Genomic DNA, 24,569 nt, shown 5'->3' with positions numbered 1-24,569 from the left:
GTGCTTGGTCTATGATTCTCTCTACACTTTGAAAGCCGAGTACGGAACAGTTCCGCTATTTTTTCAATGAAACCTCCAACACCTTTCAGCAGAGGTGAATTTAAAGCTAAAAAGAGGAGTCTAATAATGCTGTTGATCGACTTGCTGGGACCAATGAGGTCAAGAACTAGATAACTTAGTGTTGATTTGGTGACTGTCAGAAAGCAATCAGTTTTGGAACAGAAAATACATTTCTATTTTGCCTTAATTGTTACCCTTGGATAAATAAAACAATCTCTGAGGTAAGGGTGTTGGTTTTATTTGCTGCCCAGGCCTGAATGGTTAACACTCCAAAACGTCAGTTCATTTATTGATGCATCCTGGTAGAACTCCTTTATTTTAAACAATTTATTCTCATATACTACATGTTTGAATTTACTAAGGAAGTAAAAGCTGGTACAATGTAACAGACTGACAGAAAAAGTGTTAAAGTTTTTGTAGAGCAGGGAATTCAATTGGAGCACAATAATTCAAAGGGGCCCAAACTTCAACAATAGTCTGTTACAAGGATAAATGTCGTTTTGGCTTCAAAATTCAAAAACATTTGTTGAAAATTCACTGTTAGATGGACTGCAGAAATGAGTTGACAGCATCCATCACACCTTTAAGAAAAGGGCCAAAATTCTCATGAACAGTACATCAAAATTTATGCTTCTTTTTAAGTTAACATCATAGAATGAAAGAAAAAAATATATACAGACCTTTCCTTTCAATCGGAGCAAACAAGAATCCAGCACTTTCATTAACTCGATAGAACTTCTTGTCAAACTGCAGAGTGGGCTCATCCTCTGTATCATTGATATTCACCTCGGCCCTGGTAATCTTCCCAAGCAATGCATATGCAGGCATGCTCAACTCCACAATGAAGCTTTCAGTATTTTCAAACACCTGGTCGTCGTTTATAACAATTGTACAAACCTTTCTATCCTCTCTCTCGTCAAATTGAACCTAATGAAAAGCCAAACATATGAAGAAAACTTTATATCTTAAATCCCAGAAGAAATGTCTGTTTCTTTTCAATACTCATGAAAAGTTACAGGAAGAATGTAAAGATATTAGGGTATATATGAGCCATAATTGTTAACACTGGCATGAGGCGTTCATGAACCTCTGTGCTAGGTATGGCACTGAAACTGATCCCAATGAGTTTTTAAGTATAGATCTTGCCATCTAAGGAATTTGGAGAGAAAATGAGGTCAATGGAAATCAGGGTGCATAAGGTTTGTTCTCTGACTATGTGTTTATACCTGCATCCAGAAATCTGAGTGAGGATACACTTTTTAGCAGCAGTTTAATTTATATAGAGCCTGTGACCACAAGAACCTGCAGAGTTGTAGACACATCTCAATGCATTGTGAAACTAGCCTTCCCTCCATAGACTCTCTGTACCAGTCACTGCCTCGGTAAAGCAGCAGAAAGACCTCACCAACCTCAGACAATCTCTTCTCTCCCCTCTGCCATCAGCCAAAAGATAAAGATGCCTGAATGCAAGTACCATCAGGATCAAGTACGGCTTCTACCCGACTGCTATAAGACAATTCAATGTTCTCCAGTACAGTAAGATGGACTCTTGACCGCAGTCTACCTTGCTATGACCTTGCATCTTATCGTCAACCTGTATCACACTTTCTCAGAAACTGTTACACTTTATTCTGCATTTGGTTATTGTTTTACATTTTATCATCTCATTGCACCGTAATGAATTGATCTGTATGTACAGTATCAAGACAAGCATTTCACAGTACCACAGTTCGTACGACAACAATAAACCAACTGCATTTCTCATCGAAGCTGCTCCCAATTCCAAAGGGTGTTTGGGTTTCTATCAAAGGCAACAGATGAGGCTTAGGACAGCTTGATAAATGTAAGAGCAGGTGCTTCCCCTTGCACATTTCAGTCACTATATTTGAATCTTTCAATAACATTGGGAAAGAAGGCATATAAACCAGGGTACATCACCCTGTAGGTCGTGTGTTATACCTGCCCAGCAGTGAGTGGGCACGGTTCAGAGGGGCAGACAGACTGATGTACAGCCAGATGCAACAAGACTCAGCCCAGGACCGGCCCACTCAGACCAGGCCATGATGTTGGTACAGAGTAATGAGAATGCAGATATGGAGTGAAGGGCAGGCGTGGGTCCCTTCACCAGCCGCCATCAGGGAGGTTCCAAGCTGGTCTGTGATTCCCTGCAGGGTGAAACATGGATTGCTGCTCCCTTTACTCATCCTGGCCACTCTATTCTCTTTATGTTAGCAAGGCTTTTCCCTGTTGAGGTACAGGTATACTTCACTCTGTTCCTTCTTTCAGATCTTACTTATCCACAATTTTTGCTGAAAATGCATATGGGCAAGCTGACTGTAGAGTTAGGTGAAATCAGCTGCACTGAAATTATACAGCCAGCCAATGCAACAACTGCTACTTAATGTTATCACCTACTAGAAAAATTGTACTCCACCTAACAACCTCTCCAGGTCAAAGCAGCCCAGAATAGGATATCATTAAAAAATGGTGCTGCTGCTTGGCACTCTGATTTTTATATTTCTCAATTGGTAAATAGTGTTCCAGTAATCCAGTCAAATCCCAAGTTACCTGGGGCATTTGCTTCTGAAACATGGCACCAGGTTGAACCCGTCTACTCTGAGGTTTGAAGTCTATGGAAAACAGTTCAGGGATTTTCTATCAACATTTGATAACTATTTCATAATATAAAGATATTTAAATACAAAATATTTGCTGGAAGGCCAAATTACAACTTTTATTTACAACAACAGTTGCTGACTGTTGAACTTGTTACCATGGAAACATCCAGGTGGAAAGATCCGAGCAGGCAACCACAACAGCAACCTCCATCTTTCCATGAGGAAAATGCTAGAATCCAGGTGGTCTGCTGCTAATCCTAGTAACGCTCACATTCTCTGTCCCAGCCCCACACCAAACATCTCAGCACTGAGCAGTCTCACCACTCATCTCACCCAACTCAACACCAGCCCCCTTCACACTGAGCATCGCTGCAGGTGTACCAGCAGGGGGCAAAGGTTTGCTCCAGGATCCTGGAACAGCAGCAGACAGGAGCACAAGATGTCAGAGGCTTGGGCTTGTCCCTGTCCAAGCACTACAACACTTCCAATGCTCATAATGATACAACGACCCCTTCAGTAGAGTTTCCATTTCCACTTTCACCTCTGAGAACACACCCTGAGCAATAACAGAGGTAGCAGAAAACATGAAACATTGGTCACATTGTACAAAGCATGGGAGCCACAGCAGTATAGTGGTTAACGTGACACTATTACAGCTCAGGACGTTCTGAAGTTCAAACTTCAATTACAGCAATGCTCTGTAAGGGGTTTCTGTGCATCCTCCTGTAGGTGTGGGTTTTCTCTCAGTTCTCCAGTTTCCCCCACAGTCCAAATGTATATGGCGTAGGCTAATTGGTCATTGCAAATTGTCCTGCAATTAAGTTAGGGTTAATTGGGTTTGTCAGGGATTGCTGGGGTGGGGGCAGCGTGGCCCAAACTAGCCCATGTTGGATCTATCAAACAATAAAAATGAATATTTGGAATCACACAACTGTGAGTTCAGCTGTGCTTTAATGTGGCTATCGTGAGTAAACTAAGCATGATATTTTCTGAAGCTGCCAAACAGAGGATTCATCAGAAACTCGACGGAAGTGTTCGATCAGCAGCCACACCAGCAATATCTTCGGTGAACCATCCCTCGTCTTTGTGTCCTTCACATCCACAGCATATGCACTTCTGGCTCTCATCCATCGCTACTGGAAAGAAAGGCTAAGGTTTCAATGAAAAACACGCCTTTTGAAACATTTAACGCTACAGGTTCGGTCACGTAACCATCAGATGTCACTTAATTCCCGATTCCACTGACATGCTGAATACACTCTCAGTCACATCAATCCTGCACATACCTGACCCGCATACTCCACATAATCCTGCTGGCCCAGCTTTGAGCCAGCTCCAGAAGTAGAGGTCGCTGATCCTTGCTCGGTACGACACAGAACAATGGCATACTGATTGAGGTTACCAGTCCTCTTCACTGTGATGCTCACAGAGCCTGCCTTTTCACTCACATTGTAGCTGCAAACAAAAATAAGCTGATATCAGACTTCCTTTCATAGTTCCGTCTGTTTTACTAGGCCAAGTTGCTAGCTCAATGCTCAACCCAGCACAGATGGAAAGCAGGCAAGGAGCCGGCCGGATTCGAAAGTGGGACCACTCACCCCGAGGTCCAGTTTGGGTGCCATGACACCACCAGCTGCCTAACAAGACTCCTTGGAACAGACCAAAACTGAGAATAGGAAATCCTATAACAGACAGATTATCAACATGGATGTTTAAGGGGTTTATACATTGACCACAGATAGGGTTTCCTCAGTTTTGGCAGAAGTGAAATCCCAGCAAATGAAACAATATGACAAGCTGGCCAAAATGGACAGGTATGAACATATTTTGTTGGGTTTATGCCCAAGTACAGTGAATATCATAAAATGGGGTCATTCAGAAAGTGAAGGAAACTGTCTCAACTAGTTAAAGTAGCAGAAAAAAGTTAGGAAGGATGAATAAAATGCATGTACCTCACCCCAGCTCTCACACTCATGTTTTTTTCTATATTAAGAACATAAGAAATAGGAGCAGGAGTAGGCCATCTGGCCCGCCCAGCCTGCTCCGCCATTCAATAAGATCATGGCTGATCTGGCCATGGACTCATCTCCACCTACCTGCCCTATCTTCAATACATTTACTGAGGTAGCCTCCACTGCTTTGCATTGCATTGTACTGCTGCCACAGAGACAACAAATTTCGTGACATATGTGGGTGGATATCAAAGTTGATATTTTTTTCTCCCTCGGTCCTACATGCCTGTCTAATATGGGTGTAATTACATGCTCTTTACAACTTGCTTCATGGCCTGGTATGACAACTGATCTGCACAAGACCACAAGAATCTGCATTTATGGACATCACGAAAAACAGCCTTTCCTCGAGATCCCTGTGTACACTTTTTGCTACCTCTTAAAAGCAGCCAACAGTAGCGAAGTCTCCACTCACATCAGATATCCTCTCTTCTCCACTCTTCCATCATGCAGAAAATACAAACGCCTGTAAACACACACCAACAGTCTCAATGACTGTTTCTACCCTGCTGCTGAAAGAGTTCAATGGACCTCTTGTACTTTAAAGATGAATTCTTGTCCTCACGATCCAGCTCTTCCTGTCTTTGCATCTTATTCTCTACCTGCAGTAGACTTTCTCTGTAACTGTAACAAGATATTCTGCATTCTGCTATTGTTTTCTTCCCTTGTACTACCTCAAAGTAACTGTCTCGATCCACTCTACATACGTGACAATAATAAACCAATGCCAAAAACAAAATTGAGTTTTGTGAGTGTCCCACTCCTGTATTAGACCACAAGACTTAGGAGCAGAATTAGGTCATTTGGCCCATCGAGTCTGTTCCATCATGTTTATTATCTTTCCAATCCACATTCCCCTGTCTTCCCCCCAAAATCTTTGATGCCCTGACCAATCAAGAACCTATCAACCTCTGTTTTACATATTCTTGATGAATTGGGCTTCACAGCTGCATGTGGCAATGAATTCCATAAATTCACTACTCTGTCTAAAGGAATTCCTCATCTTCTCTGTTCTAAATGGACACCCCTCTATTCTGAGGCTGTGCCCACTGGTCCTTGACTCCCACAATCGAGGAAACATCCTCTCCACATCCATTCAATCTAAGGCTTTCAATATCCGATGGGTTTTAATGAGATTCCACCCCCCCCCCCCACCCCCGACCATATTTCTAAACCTCTGAGTACAGGCCCAGAGCATCAAATTTCATCTGTTAACCTTTTCATTCCTGGGATCATTTTGCTGAATCTCCTCTGGATCATCTGCAATGTCAGCACATTTTTATTTAAGATAAGGGACCCAAAACTGTTCATAATATTTCAAGTGCTGTCTGACCAATGCCTTATAAAACTTCAAAATTACATACTTGCTTTTGTATTCCAGTTCACTCAAAGTGAGTGCTAATATTGTATTTATCTTCCTTACCACTGACAAACTAACATTTCTGGAATCTTGCATGAGGACTCCAAAGTCCCTTTACACCTCTGATTTTTTTAAAAAATTTTCTCCCCGTTTAACAAACATGCCACATCCTTCTTCCTTCTGCCAAACTGCATGACCAAACATGTCCCTGCACTGTATTCCATCTGCCAGCTCTTTGCTCATTCCCCCAACCTGTACAAATCCTTCTGCAGACACCTTGCTTCCTCAACACTACCTGCTCCTCCCCTATCTTCATATCGCTTGCAAACTTGCCCACACAGCCATCAATTCCTTCATCCAAATCATTGATATACTGCATAACATAAAAGGAAGAAAACCCAACACCAACCACTGTGGCACAACACTGGTCACAAGCCCCCAACCAGAAAACACCCCCTTTATTCCCACTTCTGGTCTTCTGCCACTCAGCCAACCTTCTATCCATGCTGGTACCTTTCCTGGAATACCACAGGCATACTAAGCTACTTTATGTGTGGCACCTTGTCAAAGACCTTCTGAAAATCCAATCAAAAAACATCCACTGACTCTCCTTTGTCTGTCCTGCTTGATATTTTCTCAAAGAATTCCAACAGATTTGTCAGGCAAGATTTCCCTTTAGAAAACCATGCAGACTTTGCCCTATTTTATCACGTACCTCCAAGTACCCTGAAACCTCATCCTTAATAATAAACTCCAACATCTTCCCAACCACTGAGATCTGGCTAACTGAAGGAATATTACTCATGCCTCCACTATCTCTTCAGTCACTTCTTTGAGAATCAATCTGGTCCAGGTGACTTATCTACCTTTAGACAGTGCCCATCTGATCTGCCTTGTCTGTCTGAACCTCAGTCACTCTGACTCCCTACCCTCCTGAACTCTCTATAGGTGGAGGGATCACTCCCTGAAATTTGTTACCAGCAAAGGTCTTTGTTTTCTACACAAACAACATTGATTCCTGCTCCCTCTTGCCCACCTTTCCATCTTTAGCACCTCCCCTGCTACCTCATTGGGTACAAAGATCTTGCCTGAATTATGAATAGCATCCTGCATGATTATATTCAGTTTTCCTGCCATTACTACCAGGATTCCAATTCTCTACTCGCTGTAGGTCAATGTCAATTGAGAGACAGGAAATAGATTGTCATTAGAAATTTCAATCTTGGCACTCAAGTCCATAATCTGCTCAAAGAACATTGATAATTATTTTGAGGTAGTAGGGGCAAGGTCTGCTAGTGAATGGAAGGTTATGGGCTGCCTGTGACTTCTTAGGCCTCACTTAAACCTTCTTGGTCTCTTCAGGTGCTGCAGTGTCCACTTCACTGTCCAAAGTAACATCAGCTGGCCTTGCATAACTAAACAGCCTTACTTGGGGAAAGAGGGCAAGATCATTTAATGAACATATCAACCTGAAGTAGATCAAAACAAAATTATCCCAGCAAATTTCTTGATATTAACATTTGTGCACTGGCTATAAAATGCATTTATTGTATGTTAGGTAACAGCCTTCAGTTGTTCCAAAGCATTGTCATTCATGTAACTCTGCCGGAGTTTCTGTGGTAATTTCAAAGGCAACAGAATTAAGACAGCAACACCTTCAAGGTTCCTACCTGGTGTGCTCAAAGCTGATGAGTGACCACTGGATGTGGAACACGTTATCGCTGACAATGTTGGGCTTGCTGTCTTTCACCAAAAACCTGAATGCATCCATCGTCTTCTGAATCTTATCTTCACTTAGAACATAGCTGATCAAACCCAAGTTAATATCCTCTGGATGGATGGATAGATAGATATTTTATTGATCCCAGAAGAAAACAGTGTCACAGTAGCATTACAATTGCACAGATATACAAATATTAGAAGAGAAGTAAGAAAAAATAAAAAAAAGTTACCTTAAAAATAAGATGTACAAGATTTACAAGTCAATGTTTACAAGATTGCCAAGGCCACACTGATAAGATGCTAGTGTAAGAATTACCATAATATTATACAGTAATGGGTGAACATTCACACCATCCACAAAAGAAGTGATGGTAGCATTGCATAGGGTGTCCGCGATACAGGAGGGAGTCATCACTTCCCCAGCTATAGGTTGACACATTGAGGGTAAGAATGATGTTATATCGAAGGAACAGGAGGAAAAGAATGTTCTATGTAAAATAATCAGAACTTAACTCTTTGTACTCTACAAATAGAAAATTAATGAAGAATGTTAAGTACAGTTAAGTACATGTTTGGCACAGCATCGTATTGTGCTATAGGTTTTCTATGTTGTTGCATTTGTAGAATAACTTTTCGAGCATTATCTTTCTGAAGGGGTTTCAGCAGCCGTTTCCTGTACTCTCCTATAGAACACCACTTGGTACACCTCCTCTTCTTACCCACCTATCATTTCCAACTGGGTCCCTTTTTCCTTCCCTTTATCCTATGGTCCATTCTCCTCTCCAGTCAGATTCTTCCTTCTCCAACCCTTGACCTTTCACACCCACCAAGCTTCACCTATCACCTTCCAGCTAGCTTCCTTCCCCTGCCCCCACCTTTTTAAACTGGCATCTTCCCCCTTCCTTCTCATTCCTGAAGTGTCTTGGCCTGAAACGTTGACTATCTATTCATTTCCACAGATGCTGCCTGATCTGCTGAGTTCCTCCAGCATTCTTTGTGTGTTGCTTTGGTACACAACAGTACCAGAAACTTACTCGGACACCAGAAACTCCACAGGTATGTTCCTGAGTCATACAGCTCAAATTTGAGTTGCAAAAGAGAACTCATAAATGTTCAGGACAGAGGTTTTTATGAAACCCTGGTGCTGCGATAAACACATCAAAAAACTCTGAGAAATATCACATTCTTTTGATTGTCCATCCCAACCCAAGAGAAGGTTTTTCCAATAAAGATACCAAGTACTTTGTTTTTGTTCCTTACATGTCATTTACGATTAATGACCACATTCCATCCACACTGAACTTTGAAGAGAGAGGTCAGCTTAAGAGCAGGTTGGTATGTTGGTCAACAGAAAGGGAATACAAAGGGATGATGGACTCTGTCTATCAAGACCCTCTTGTCAGGCTGCTTCCATGTGACAGATTGGAAGGAGCTTTACTGTCATCAAGTGTTGAGCACTGGGATGTAACACCAATAAAGCAAACCAAACTCGATATAAAAGCAAGATAATCATAAAAATGACAAATATGGTGCTGGTAAAATATTATTTATATAGAGAGTTGGAATGTTGAATTTTCTGATGTAAATCATTGGAACAGAGAAGTTAACTTTTTTTTAAAGTGAGAGTTGAATCTTTCTTTTGCAAGGCTGTTGTTAGCGGTACAGTGGATTTCAAAAGGGGCGGTTGTGATAAATTGATTATATTGAATTTTCCAGAAACAAATAGACCAGGTAACTTTGTAGATGCAAGATGCAAGGATTTTTGACAACCTATATCCTAGCAGCACTTGCAAAGAAAAAACAGGGAACAGCTAAGTTTTCTTAGTCTGGCATTAGGCTGGGAGAGGTGGGATGGAGGAGATGGTGGAAGATTTCTTCCTGGGCACTGGAGTAAGGCAGCTCTGGCTGACAATACACTAACTACATCTGAGAAAAATGACATTTAAGGCACAGAACTAACTCTACCCAGTCACTGATAATATCCTCTGTGTTCATTACCTACAAGAAATAGGAAAAGACCTCCAAATTCTCTCCTGTATACTCTGATAGAAAGACTGCTCGATAAACACAATTAATATTGTCTGTTGCATCAGGGTGTTACATTTCAAACAGGTATGGCTGCATGCAAGCATCAGAAGTAGTCTACAAGGGCTCACCCTGTGTGAATGTTATTAGAGGAACTCCAGGAATTAGCTTGTTCTCCAGGTGCCCATGGCTCGGTTCAGAGGTAATCTCATAAACCAGTTGATTGTCTTCAGTGTCAGGATCAATAGTCAACAGTTCCCTCTTGGTGATCAGATTCATAGCCTGATTGGGAAATATTGACATTTTACAGAACTGTGATACGTGAAAGAACATTTTTGATAGAATCATGCAAATACTGCTAGTTATTAATGTAGGTGCAGATTAAAATCAAAAAAATAGAAATGAACTTTAATCTTCCAGAAAAAAACTTATGAGAGTTTATTGACCCAAAATATCTGGTTTCTCTCCAGAAGTGTGGCACCATCTGCTGTATTTTCTGTTTGTACTTCAATCTTTTGCTGAATTCTATATGTAGGTGTCCCCCGTTTTTCGAACGTTCACTTTACGTCAACTCGCTGTTACAAAAGTTACCTGTTTTCACAATCAGAAGGTGTTTTCACTGTTACAAAGAAAGGCAGCGTGCTGAGCAGCCGAGCTCCTCCCCCGGAACTGCATTCTAGCTGGCATTGCTTAAACACATGCCTGTGAGCATCTGTGCTTTATGTCAATTTATTTTGTGCATCCATTAGCAAGTTGAGTTCTAAGATATTGGAAAAGCCTAAAAGAGTGGGTAAGGGTGCTACACTTAGCGTAAAACTCGACATAATGAAGCGTTTCAATCGTAGTGAACGAAGTAAGGATATAGTGAGTTTGGCTAAGGGTTTATGGAAGTTGACAAAGATGATATTGAAGAGGTTTTGGCATCCCATGACCAAGAACTGAGAGATGAAGAGGGGCTGATGAAGAGGAAAGGATAACAATTGAAGCCAAACGCAGTAGCGAACGGCCCAAAAGTGAAGACGTCCAGGAACTAAATGGGAAGCAATTGCGTGAGATTTTCGCTGTGATTGACCACGCTGCAATGATTGCAGAAAAGTACGACTTTAATTTTGAAAGGGCACGTAGGTTTAGGGCATATTTGTAGGATGGTTTGAGTGCTTACAAAGAACTGTGTGATAGAAAAATGCGTGGGGCTAAGCAGTCAAGCATACTGTCGTTTTTCAAGCCTTCCACATCAGCCACAGCAGACGACGAAACTTGACCTTCAACATCGAGACAGGCAGACATAGAAGAAGGTGACCTGCCTGCCCTGATGGAAACAGACGATGATGAGATGACACCCCAGTCTCCTCTACCTCCCACCACCCCAACCTCCGACGACTCAGCCTAACACACCATCATCAGTGTGCTCACTGTCTCCCCAATTCCGGTAAGTGAAATTACACTGGGCGTACATTATTTCTACTTTATATAGGCTGTGTATTTTTATGTGTTATTTGGTAGCTTCATAGCTTAATTGGTCTTTGTAATTGTCCTGTGATTAGGTTAGCGTTAAATGGTTGGGTTGCTGGGTGGTGCAGCTTGGAAGGGCCTGTTCCGTGCTGTATCTCTAAATAAATAGATGTTGCCTGGCCTGCTGAGTTCCTCCAGTAGATTTGCAACTTCTTCGGCACTGTCTCAGTATTAAGGATGACGTGCTTTCACTGTCTTTTTTGTAGTTTCTGATGTGACTAAGCCGATTCACAGAAACTTCAAAGGTAACTGGAAAGAGTGTTTCTGCTGGGAGCGCTGCCAACAGCCCTTGCGTGAGATTTGCGCTGCAGTGGACAGTGTTGCAGTAATTGTAGAAAGTATTCCTACATTATATAGGCTGTGTATTTATCAGATCATTCCTGCTTTTACTATATGTTACTGTATTTTAGGTTTTATCTGTTATTTGGCATGATTTGGTAGGTTATTTTTTGGGTCTGCGAACCCTCACAAATTTTTCCCATATAAATAAATATAAATTTTAAAAATAACTACAGTACTGTGTGTGCATGTGCATCAATGTGCTTTGACTCTGTAAACCTTTACATTTAAAAACTGAATTCAGTATGGTCTTTTTACATATTGAAATAGGTTCAGAGTCATTCTAAAATTTTGCGCTGTTAGCAGTTATAAGCTGGGAGAGGCCCTCTGTGTCCCTGACCCAGTTCTGTAAGATGGTCTCTCAGTGCAAGACCATGGTCAGAGGCACACCAGAGCGATCAGTGTGTCCAGGCACGAGTGGTCGGAGGGCAGCAGGTGATCTCCCCTCGCAAAGCAGCTTGCAATTACCTTGATGCCCTTACCAACTCTGAAAAAAGGTCTGCAGGATGTCATATTGAAAAAATAAAATTATGTTGAATATGGTGGATGTAATGGAGAAGCTCTGGGAAAATTCCTGATGTAGAGCAAAAGCATGTAATTTCTATTCTTCCTGCCAAAATATTTCAGAATGTATGATGATTGTATGCATGCCCAACACAAAATACTTAACCAAATTAGAATTATACAACACCAGCAAAACAATCTGGGTATTCAGAAATCTCCCTTTTTCAGCATCCAGCTCACCAGGTGGTAGTTCCTGACGGCTCCCTTTAACAAACCATGGCCTCAGTTCCTGTGGGCCCTCTAACAGATCAGGGCCTAGTTCATAGGCTGTCTTTAAAATCACCAGGGACCTAGTTCTCATGCTCTTCTTGAATTCACCAGGTCCCACGTTCCTACATACATTCTCACAGACTGGAACCCCAGTACCTCGGCCCACATAAAGTTTCCAGGAGCCCCAGTTCCTGAGTCCCCTTAAAAAAAATCACCTGGCTTTCTTATCCTGCATTCCCTTTAAACTTAATGGGTATGCATATTATAACAGCTATGAAACATTTAGAAAAAGTAAACTTAAAAATGTGTTGGTGTACAGTATAAACAAAAATAACATCCAGAAGCCCATAACAAACTACTGGGTTGGCACCAAAGCCCTGAGCATTCTGGATTATTCAAATATTGCTGCAAGACTGTTCCAAAATAAATTTATACATTAAAAAGTTACCTGGTGAAGGAATTTAAAGAGGACACTAATTTTTCAAATCTCTTTTTGGTGGTCAGAAGGGTTTCAATTTGACAAGGCCTCCCCTAAGGTAGGAATTTTGTCATTATGCATGGTGATGGCCATCAGATATACACATTGCAACTACACAGGTATTTATTCCCTCAAACGACTACTCTGAATGCACAACATTTGTTATTTAGCTTAAAAATAGAAAATACTGGACCAACACTCAGTTGGGTAGGCAGCATCTGTGAAAAGAGAAACAGCGTCAAGACCTAAAATATTACCTTCATTTCTCTTCCCACTGACTTGTTTTGTGTTTTTCAGCATTTTCTATCTATTTTTCAGATCTCTGACATCTGTAATTTCTTCCCAATTTCCACTCCATACTTAGGTTAATGTGAAGTAATCTTAAAACAATTTTTGTTGAGAAAGATAATGCAATCAAAATTAAATTTTATTGTTTTGAGTATTTGTGCACATTTTAAAAGGGTTATCATGCGATTAAAAATCTCTATCAAATCTCGAATCTATTTTAATCTTGATTTCAAACATTAATTGATGAAGCTATCCCATTCAAGTTGTTTTGTTGCTAATGCTATTTCTATCCAATACAATATCTTCGTTTTCCTACTGGACTTTACCATGTTAGTCCCACTTACAGCTTTCTACCTATTCACATGAGATTATACATTGGTTCAAATGGAGTTATCAAATAATAACACAAAATGAGGTGCCCTGTAAATCAAAATGTATGCTTTCTGTGCATGTTCAATGAACTCGCAAGTCCAAGTCTGTTGTAGATCAGGGCTGGGTTTATTTGACATGACAGGTGAATTAACAAACTGAAGAATTGTTAATACCAAAATATACTATTTATGATAACTTTGCACCTTGGCTCCAAGTTAAACAACGTTTCTATGTTGAAATTCTTATTCTATGTTTCAAATCCCTTTATGGCCTTAGCTCTTCTGTAACATCCTTATCCATAAAACTCTCCAAAATGTCAGCATTCCTTCAATTCCGGTCTCCTAAGAATCCTTGATTTTATTTGACAATAGACAATAGGTGCAGAAGTAGACCATTCGGCCCTTTGAGCCTGCACCGCCATTTTGAGATCATGGCTGATCAATTCCTTATCAATACCCGGTTCCTGCCTTGTCCCCATATCCCTTGATTCCCCTATCCATAAGATACCTATCTAGCTCCTTCTTCAAAGCATCCAGAGAATTGGCCTCCACTACCTTCCGAGGCAGTGCATTCCAGACCCCCACAACTCTCTGGGAGAAGAAGTTTTTCCTTAACTCTGTCCTAAATGACCTACCCCTTATTCTCAAACCATGCCCTCTGGTACTGGACTCTCCCAGCATCTGGAACATATTTCCTGCCTCTATCTTGTCCAATCCCTTAATAATCTTATATGTTTCAATCAGATCCCCTCTCAATCTCCTTAATTCCAGCGTGTACAAGCCCAGTCTCTCTAACCTCTCTGCGTAAGACAGTCCAGACATCCCAGGAATTAACCTCGTGAATCTACGCTGCACTTCCTCTACAGCCAGGATGTCCTTCCTTAACCCTGGAGACCAAAACTGTACACAATACTCCAGGTGTGGTCTCACCAGGGCTCTGTACAAATGCAAGAGGATTTGCTCTGACTTCTTGAACAGTCTCCATCTGCTGAAATTCAAAGATCTGAAATTCCTCCAAATCTCTGCTTTTCCACAGCCCCCTTCTAAAAGCCCAAATATTTGGCTATTTGGTTATCTTTTATATTTCCAATGTACTTGGCATTAAGTTTCATTTAATAGTGTTTAAGTCAGGGGTTCCCAACCTGGGGTGCCCGCACACCCAGGGGGTGCAAGATGGAATTTCAGGGGGTGCGACAAAGAGTGGTTTGTGTCCTTGAGTGACAAGTCACGAGTCGTCACTCAGCCAGCTGCCAGTGTGCCTTGAGAAGTGGTAGTAACATTTGTCCCATGCACACTCCAGTCTCCCTCTGCCCAAATCGAGAGAGACGTAAACTCACTCCAGTCTCCCGCTGCCCGAGTCAGCATTGAGGATTCTCATCAGTGTTACCTGGGAAGTTACACCTCAGAGTTGAGGGGTCACATCAATGTTAGCTAGAAGGTTACATCTCAGAGTTAAAAATCATCTCATAATGCCAAAATCTTTATACATCCCAAATCAACAGTCGAGTAACATCTTCACATTAAAACCAAACCCGCAGACGGTAGGTAAATTATTTAATTATAAAATTTTTAAAAGCAGCTGAAGTCATTCATTCGTATTTGTCTCAATGCATTAAAGAAGTTTTTGAATTTCGAAGGTTTTTTTCTATTAAAAGGTTTTTTTCTTGAATCGTTGATAATTTTGAATTGTGTTAGTTGAGGAGGTATCATGGTTAGCAGCGAGGACTTTGAAACGTGTGATGGGAGTTCATATCTCCGGTACTCATCGGAAATAGGTGTGTAAATTCAGTAGAGAGTAGCCTAATAAGTCACGTCGCGTCCCCGTAGCATTTCCACCTGATGATTTATCTTGGCGTAACCGCAGATAATATCATAATATAATATTCGAAAGTGTATTTCTCGCGATACTTCGCTATAGTCGTGTCTGGTTGAGTAAAGCGGTCATCCCTGACTTAGTCAGATAGTTTTTCTCATACTAGCTCATATTTTTCTCTTTACCCTTAACCCTTCATCATGTCAAAAAGAAGGAAATGGAATGATGACTGTGTGTGCTTTGGTTTCACTTGCACAACAGGAAATGATGGCTTGCAAAAACCCCAGTGCATTCTTTGTAGCGTTGTGTTTTCCAACTCAAATCTGAAGCCAACCAAGCTTCAAGAACAAGCAATGGCAGAGCTGATGTTGAAGGACATGATGTTGGGTCATTGAAAATCAAAAGAGCTCGTTTTGATTCACAAGGAACTCTTCCAAAATTAAGTTTAGTTTCTGTTTGAAAAATCATTACTTCTTGCTGCATTCCAAGTGGCATATAAAGTGGCCAAATCCAAGAAGCCCCATACAATTGCAGAAGATCTCATCAAGCCATGTGCACTGGAAATGGCAACAATTATCCTGGGCAAAGAAGCAAGAAAAAAAAAATTGAACAGGTGCCCCTATCAAATAATGTCATTCACAACCGAATCAGTGATTTGAGTGAAGATATTTTGGACCAAGTCATCTCAGATGTCAGAGCTAGTCCTCTTAAAATCTCTATTCAGTTGGATGAGTCAACTGATGTCACCAGTTGTAGTCAATTCGTCACGTTAGTGAGGTATGTCAATGATGGTTCTATGAAGGAAGATTTCCTGCTTTGTAAAGATCTGAAAACAAACACAACTGCAAAGGATGTGATGCAGCTGGTGAAAGACCTCTTTGCCAAACATGATTTAGATATCAAAGTCATTGGTTCTGTGTGCACTGACGGGGCACCTGCATTGTTTGGAAATAAATCTGGCTTTTCTGCATTGATGAAAAAGGAAATTCCAGACTTGCAAGTTACCCATTGTTTTCTTCATTGGCATGCTTTGGCATCAAAAACATTGCCTCCAAATTTGAAGAAAGTCCTTGATACTTGTGTGAAGATCATCAACTGGATCAGGGGGCGTGCTTTGAACCATCGCATCTTCAAATCATTTTGTGAGGGTCTGGGAAGTAAGCATTCAGTTTTGCTTTTCCACACAGAAGTCTGTTGGTTGTCACGAGGACAAGCTTTAACCCGCTTCTTTGAGCTGCGGGAAGAAATCAAAGTTTTTCTGGAGGAACGTGAATGTGATCTAGTTGGGGCAATGAAATCACAGGAATTCACCCAAATGCTGGCTTAATTAGCTGATATTTTCACTCTTATGAATGACCTGAGTGTTTCTCTTCAAGGAAAAGGGATAAACATATTGAAGGCTTATGAAAAGTAGAATGCCTTCAAAGAAAAGTTATGTCTTTGGCGTCGAAGGATGGAAAGCGGCAGTCTCTCAAATTTTCCTTCACTAGAAGAGATGGTTGATGATGCTGGATCCATAACTCCTACTGTGTGTGAAGAAATCGTGGCTCATTTGGAAATGCTGTCAGAATTGTTTGATGGATATTTTGCTGCTGCAGACCTGAAGATTTCAGAAGAATGGATCATGAATCCATATTCCTACAATTTGGAGAAAATGTCAGATGATGAAGAGCTGAAGGAAGATCTTATTTATTTGCGGACAAATCGAGCTCTTGAAATGCAATTTGAAAGCAAGACTTTGGAGGAGTTTTGGTGTGCAGCACTGGATATGTTCCCAAGACTTGGTGGAAAAGCACTCCGTGTCCTCATTCCATTTGCAACAACATACTTGTGTGAATCTGGATTCAGTTCTCTTTTGTCAATCAAGACAAAATCTAGGAATCGCCTGAGTCCACAGGCAGACCTGCGGATCGCAGTCAGCAAGAAAGTTCCATGTTTTGACAAAATCATGAATGAGAAGCAGGAGCAAAGAAGTCATTGAATTTTATGTTCACAATTGGGATTGATTTTACTGTTTGCAATTTTTTCTGAATAAATTGGAATCTAATTGCTCAATTTATATTTGCATTTTATGCACTGAGTTAAAAGATTATTTTTTTAAGTTCAACTTGTTCATCCGTAGTATTGTATGTGGTTCAATTTGTGGTTCAAAAATTAGAAATTAGACTTCTTCATCTTCAAATGTGATATTACTTTTGTAGGGGGTGCGAACATTAATCAAACATTTCCTGGGGGTGTGGGGCATAGAAAAGGTTGGGAACCACTGGCTTAAGTGAAGCAATTTGGTATATTTTTCTGTTGTAGATAATATTTAAATGCAAGTTATTATTGCTTCAGTTGTACTAATTTTTTTAAGACAAACCTGGAACATCTCCATAATGTTAAAGCTTATTTTCAGCTCATATGACTTGCGGTAACTCGGAGAAAATGGGAAATTATAGCCAGCATACAATCGCAAGTTAGAATCTGACAGAGACAAAATAATGGTATTTATTTGGATATTTTGGAATAAATACGTATTATACCATTTGGAGTAAGAAGTAAGAAGGTTGGAGAAGAAAGTCAACTTCCTAAATTTCTGATAGCTCCTTTCTGACTAAGCTTCATTAAAAACAGTCACTACGGATACAAACAGTGAGTGTTCTTGTTTTCTTGACCACATGCAAATTCACACTGCCACCAGGAGGTGGCACCATAAGAATCTTTTAGCTTCTTGCCTCAGGTTTACCAGATGTTTAGACTTGTAAGCAAATTCTCTCCGGAAAACTTCAGCTCAGTTGCTAATGAATTGAGAATATCTCTTCTTTCTTCCCCTCCTAGCATGGATTCCAGCATGCTTCCCTTTTTAATAAAAATGTTCAAATTAAAATTTTGCCACATTTTATTTTTATCTGGACACGGTCGTCTAGATATCCCTGAGTAGGGCTTACACTGGCGCTTTACACCAGCCCTCATCTTTCACCCAAATCTCCCCCCACTACACCTGGAAAACTGTTCTCAGTACCCAGCTTGGTGCTGGAGAGACAAGCTGGCCAAAGTTCAATGGAACAATACCCTAGCAGGGAAGACAGTGGAACAACAATGGTGTTGTTATATGGTGCAACTCAAACTACCTGCGTCTCAATATCACCAAGACCAAGGAGATGGTGGTGGACTTTATGAGGGAGGAGCTGGCCAAAGTTCAATGGAACAATACCCTCGCAGGGAAGACAGTGGAACAACAATGGCAGGTCTTTCTGGGAATAATGCAGAAGGTGCAGGATCAGTTCATTCCAAAGAGGAAGAAAGATCCTAAGGAGAGTAAGGGGCGGCCGTGGCTGACGAGGGAAGTAAAGGGCAGTATAAAAATAAAAGAGAAGTATAACATAGCAAAGATGAGCGGGAAACCGGAGGACTGGGAAGCTTTTAAAGAGCAACAGAAGAAAACAAAAAAGGCAATACGCCAAGAAAAAATGAGGTACGAAGGTAAACTAGCCAAGAATATAAAGGAGGATAGTAAAAGCTTCTTTAGGTATGTGAATAGCAAAAAAATACTTAAGACCAAAATTGGGCCATTGAAGACAGAAATGGGTGAATTTATTATGAAGAACAAGGAAATGGCAGACGAGTTAAACAGGTACTTTGGCTCTGTCTTCACTAGGGAAGACACAAACAATCTCCCAGATGTAATAGTGGCCAAAGAAACTAGGGTAAAGGATGAACTGAAGGAAATTTATATTAGGCAAGAAATGGTGTTGGATAGACTGTTGAGTCTGAAGGCTGATAAGTCCCCGGGACCTGATGGTCTGCATCCCAGGGTACTTAAAGAGGTGGCTCTAGAAATCGTGGATGCATTGGTAATAATTTTCCAATGTTCTATAGATTCAGGAACAGTTCCTGCTGATTGGAGGGTGGCTAATATTGTCCCACTTTTCAAGAAAGGAGGGAGAGAGAAAACAGGGAATTATAGACTGGTTAGCCTGATGTCAGTGGTGGGAAAGATGCTGGAGTCAATTATAAAAGAGGAAATTATGACACATTTGGATAGCAGTAGAAGGATCAGTCCAAGTCAGCATGGATTTATGAAGGGAAAATCATGCTTGACTAATCTTCTGGAGTTTTTTGAGGATGTAACTATGAAAATGGACAAGGGAGAGCCAGTGGATGCAGTGTACCTGGACTTCCAGAAAGCTTTTGATAAGGTCCCACATAGGAGATTAGTGGGCAAAATTAGGGCACATGGTATTGGGGGCAGAGTACTGACATGGATTGAAAATTGGCTGGCTGACAGGAAACAAAGAGTAGCGATTAACGGGTCCCTTTCGGAATGGCAGGCTGTGACCAGTGGGGTACCGCAAGGTTCGGTGCTGGGACCGCAGCTGTTTACAATATACATTAATGATTTAGATGAAGGGATTAAAAGTAACATTAGCAAATTTGCTGATGACACAAAGCTGGGTGGCAGTGTGAAATGTCAAGAGGATGTTATGGGAATGCAGGGTGACTTGGATAGGTTGGGTGAGTGGGCAAATTTATGGCAGCTGCAGTTTAATGTGGATAAATGTGAGGTTATCCACTTTGGTGGCAAGAACAGGAAGGCAGATTACTATCTAAATGGAGTCGTTAGGAAAAGGGGAAGTACTACGAGATCTAGGTGTTCTCGTACATCAGTCAATGAAAGCAAGCATGCAGGTACAGCAGGCAGTGAAGAAAGCTAATGGCATGCTGGCCTTTATAACAAGAGGAATTGAGTATAGGAGTAAAGAGGTCCTTCTGCAGCTGTACAGGGCCCTGGTGAGACCCCACCTGGAGTATTGTGTGCAATTTTGGTCTCCAAATTTGAGGAAGGACATTCTTGCTATTGAGGAAGTACAGCGTAGTTTCAAAAGGTTAATTCCCGGAATGGCGGGACTGTCATATGTTGAAAGATTGGAGCGACTGGGCTTGTATACACTGGAATTTAGAAGGATGAGAGGTTAAAAGTAATCTGATTGAAACAAATAAGATTATTATGGGATTGGACATGCTGGAGGCAGGAAGCATGTTCCCGCTAATGGGTGAATCCAGAACTAGAGGCCACAGTTTAAGAATAAGGGGTAGGCCATTTAGAACAGCGATACGGAAAAACTTTTTCACCCAGAGAGTGGTGGATATGTGGAATGCTCTGCCCCAGAAGGCAGTGGAGGCCAAGTCTCTGAATGCTTTCACGAGAGAGTTAGATAGAGCTCTTATAGATAGCGGGGTCAAGGGATACGGGGAGAGGGCAGGAAAGGGGTACTAATTGTGTACGATCAGCCATGATCGCAGTGAATGGCGGTGCTGGCTAGAAGGGCCGAATGGCCTACTCCTGCACCTACTGTCTATTGTCTATTAATTACAATTCTTTAAAATGATTAAATAATTAAAAGCATAAAAAGAAAAAAAACAATGAATAAACAGCCTCCAAAACACTGTGCATGAGCCCAGCAGGACAATGCAATAGAGAATTCGCTGACAGGTTTGGGACTTCTACTCGCAAAGAAATGCCAGCCATATAGAGATACCCTAAATGGAATAGGCAATATTTAAATCATTTAATATTTTTACTGGACAGTATATTTAAATAATTCATAAATAATTTTAACCACAACAACCAATGACATTAAAGTGCACCTTCCAGTCTCATTTTACTGCCAATTAAAGGGAGCCTCTTGGAACAAATTCAAGAGGAGCACTGGGACCCCAAACCATAATGGGGTTCTTCAATTATTACAAGCTACCTGTTCCCGTGGACCGCACATCCCACCACAGACCTTACAATACTCCTCTCCTGGAGCCGAAGCTCTAACCATGCAACTCGACCTCTGATGCCCAGGCACACTCCCACCCAAAGGAAATCATCCTGCCTCCCCTCAAACCTAACTGGCCCTTCTCCCTCCAAACCATCATCCAGTCCTTGGACTTACCACCTTTTCTGTTGTGCAGTGGCTGCGAGGTCCAGGCACCAACAAACTTTGCAGCCAAACAGGTCATTGGGAAACCCGCAACAAACCTTTGTAATGGAGCAGGTATTTCCAGGACACCAAGGGGAAATCAGGGTTTGGGTAAGCAGTACAGAGATTTGCTGAAGGGGAATTCTTCCTCCCAGAGGGTGGTTGGAATCTGGAATGCACTGCTGGACAGTTGCTGGGAGTCAGATATTCTCACAACATTTACAAGTATCAAGATGAGCACTTGAATCACTAGATAGTGCAGGTATGGACTAGACGTTGGCAAATAGGATTAATACAGAGAGTACCTGGTGATAGCCATGGGCATGGTGGGCTGAGGGGCATGTTTCTGAACTGTATAAATGACAAGGTAGCTTCACCACAGCGTAAAAAGCAATTGCTACTCAATAGAGACAAGTTTGCAGATGCTGGAATCTGGAGCAAAACAAAGAACTCAGTGGATTAGGTGGCATCTAAGGAGGGAAATGGAGAGTTGACATTTGGACTAATTTCATCATCTTTCCACTCTTGATGAAGGTTTTCAACCCAAATGTCAATTGCTCACTTTCCTCCTAGATGATTGACCCACCAAGTTTTTTATGCCTTGCCACCACTCCGCAATTACTCGTATATTGTATCACTAATTCTATCAATACTGCTTCAAGCTAACACAAATTTCATAACTTGCAATGTGTTGGGGTTAATTCGAGACTGCCATTACAGGTCAGGAGTGGCTCACGTAACACACATAATGTTAGGAGGCCGGGATGCGAGGGAGGGGGGAGCGAAACTGGGGACCCCGCTACATCGAAACTACTAGTGTCACGCGATTCAGTAAACAAAAGAAACAGGTAACTCGTGAGCATATGGCTGCGGGCCAATAAGATGGACACAAGTGCCCGATATTACCTAATATGTAGCGGGGTTGTGCTGGGGGGAAAAGGGGTATAAATAAGAGCAGATTGTAAGGGGAAAACAGAACGCCTTCTCCAGCGACTCCGTGGATTCGCTGTGCCAGTTACGAATTCTGCAATAAAGCCACGTTTTGTAATATTCCGGTGTAAGTTGTCTCTCTTCCTAAACGAACACAGGGCAGAATTTCAAGCCCAACATTTGGTGACCCCGACGTGGGGAGGGAGAGACAACACAGGCTGGCGGGTCCGACGGCAGACAACCTGCGGCCGCAAGCTCGACTAAGGTCAGGAAGTGCCTGTTATATCAAAGACTTCCACTAGATAGTTAAATCACTGAGTTAGATCTTGTCTGCTGACGGATCCTCACCAACCCCAAATTACCCTGGGAGAGATCATTCCCGGTGCAGAATCGTGACTGGTAAGTACTAACTCTTATCTGTTTTTAGGAAGATTCTCCGCCCGTGGAAAAGTCTTCTGAGTGAGGGTACCCGCCGCCCACGATGGGCATAAAAGTCTCAGGAGTGAGGAGAAAAGTGTTGCGGACACCGTAGTACACAGGGATAATGACGGCGCCTACCTTAGACTGGTTGTTAAGAGGAGAAATCTCCCACGCGAAGGTCAGGTTTTGAAAGGCGACCGTCCCACATTTGATCCTCTCTGTGTACTAGGGAGCCATGGAGCACTTCAATTTCGAGTTACCGAAAACTCAGACATTTGTGTGTTGAGTAACAGAGTATATGAGAGTTTTTAGAAATATGGTAAAATTGATAACTCTGCGAGTTCAATAATCTAACAGTGAGCAGCCGCAGGGGTCGGACACCATCAAGGTAGGAGTGGAAGTGTTCCTCCGAGGCCCAGGGAAGCTCACCTGGAACGGAAAACGGTGGCATAGTCCATACCCTGTCGCCGAGGTCTCCAACAGGGCATTAAAAAGGTAAGAAGGGAGGGGGACAATAACTGGCATCATTTTCTACTGGCTAAATAAGACCTCTGGCAAGTGGGGAGCGTTTCTGGGACAGTCGGCTCTAGGACTGTCTATTTAAATTGCTATCTTTATCACGTGTGGTTGTTGTTGCATACCCTGTATTAGGACCCTAGTCATCCGGACTATAGATCGAGCCTTGACTGGAAAGAATGGACCTCCACCGGCGTACCAGGCACCCTTGTTCCCGGTGGAAGGGGAGGACACGGCCCTCCCGGAAAGCGGACGCGCTATGTGAGGACACGGACTGAAATGGACCATGGCAAGGGGGGGATTGTGAATTTGTTATTGATTAAGTTTTCTGAAATGTTGCATGCTACTTGTAAAAATTGCGGATGTTTAGGGAACCCCTACCCATATTTTGTGACCCTAGGTCGGACAAATCAGGATAAGCAAATAGGGAGGACACGCCAAAGAGTGCCGGGGGACGCTCACCTCTCTGCCTGATCTCGGCAGCCGCGGAAAAGATTGTAAGGGATGTGGGGATGTGGCCTCTGGGAGGCCAAGGGAGGGAGTGTTGGGGTTAATTCGAGACTGCCATTACAGGTCAGGAGTGGCTCACGTAACACACATAATGTTAGGAGGCCGGGATGCGAGGGAGGGGGGAGCGAAACTGGGGACCCCGCTACATCGAAACTACTAGTGTCACGCGATTCAGTAAACAAAAGAAACAGGTAACTCGTGAGCATATGGCTGCGGGCCAATAAGATGGACACAAGTGCCCGATATTACCTAATATGTAGCGGGGTTGTGCTGGGGGGAAAAGGGGTATAAATAAGAGCAGATTGTAAGGGGAAAACAGAACGCCTTCTCCAGCGACTCCGTGGATTCGCTGTGCCAGTTACGAATTCTGCAATAAAGCCACGTTTTGTAATATTCCGGTGTAAGTTGTCTCTCTTCCTAAACGAACACAGGGCAGAATTTCAAGCCCAACAAATGGAAGGCATGGGTTTTAATTTGTTCCCTCACTGGTGCTTTGAATCCTTACACAGTTGCTGGAAATACAGGAAATGGAATTACTTTTTTGTCCATGAGCTCCAGCCATTGTAGTCCCAGGTTGGTAACAATTCTTGGAGTCCCATCGTCCACTGGTAGAATATCAATCTTAAACTTCTGGTGAGCAGCTGTCACAATCTAATAGCAAGTAATAAAAAAAGATGCATGCAGTTACTGTAATACCTGTGTAGAATGCCACCAAATCCAGTTAAGATAAACACATACAGTTCGACCTCCCCACCACTTTGACTGATCTTTCTATTTCCCTTAAGTGGTCAGACCACTTATCCAATATCAAAGGCCAATTTTACTCCTATGTGATTCGCTTACTGGAAGCCTGGAATCTGCATTCGATGA

General features: G+C 42.0%; 1 protein-coding gene and 1 long non-coding RNA gene across 4 annotated transcripts in view; one reads left to right on the top strand and one right to left on the bottom strand.

The window, feature by feature from the left end:
* The window catches only part of LOC140738095 (uncharacterized), a 90,191-nt gene extending 78,576 nt beyond the window's left edge, over positions 1 to 11,615 (top strand). The window contains exons 2-4 of the long non-coding RNA XR_012101307.1: positions 8,732 to 8,828; positions 11,023 to 11,226; positions 11,516 to 11,615. This is a non-coding gene — a long non-coding RNA (uncharacterized lncRNA). The remainder of the gene's footprint in view (positions 1 to 8,731; positions 8,829 to 11,022; positions 11,227 to 11,515) is intronic.
* Positions 1 to 24,569, bottom strand: part of fras1 (Fraser extracellular matrix complex subunit 1) — a 518,421-nt gene that overhangs the window by 75,989 nt on the left and 417,863 nt on the right. For all 3 annotated transcript variants that reach the window (XM_073065197.1, XM_073065198.1, XM_073065199.1), the window contains exons 49-53: positions 24,237 to 24,350; positions 9,929 to 10,079; positions 7,721 to 7,880; positions 3,965 to 4,133; positions 741 to 987 (exon numbers count right to left, since the gene is read on the bottom strand). In XM_073065197.1, coding sequence (XP_072921298.1) covers positions 741 to 987; positions 3,965 to 4,133; positions 7,721 to 7,880; positions 9,929 to 10,079; positions 24,237 to 24,350 — 841 coding nt within the window. The remainder of the gene's footprint in view (positions 1 to 740; positions 988 to 3,964; positions 4,134 to 7,720; positions 7,881 to 9,928; positions 10,080 to 24,236; positions 24,351 to 24,569) is intronic.

This window comes from Hemitrygon akajei, chromosome 13 (assembly GCF_048418815.1).
Source record: "Hemitrygon akajei chromosome 13, sHemAka1.3, whole genome shotgun sequence".
NCBI lineage: Eukaryota > Metazoa > Chordata > Chondrichthyes > Myliobatiformes > Dasyatidae > Hemitrygon > Hemitrygon akajei.
This window is presented reverse-complemented; position numbering and strand designations above follow the sequence as displayed.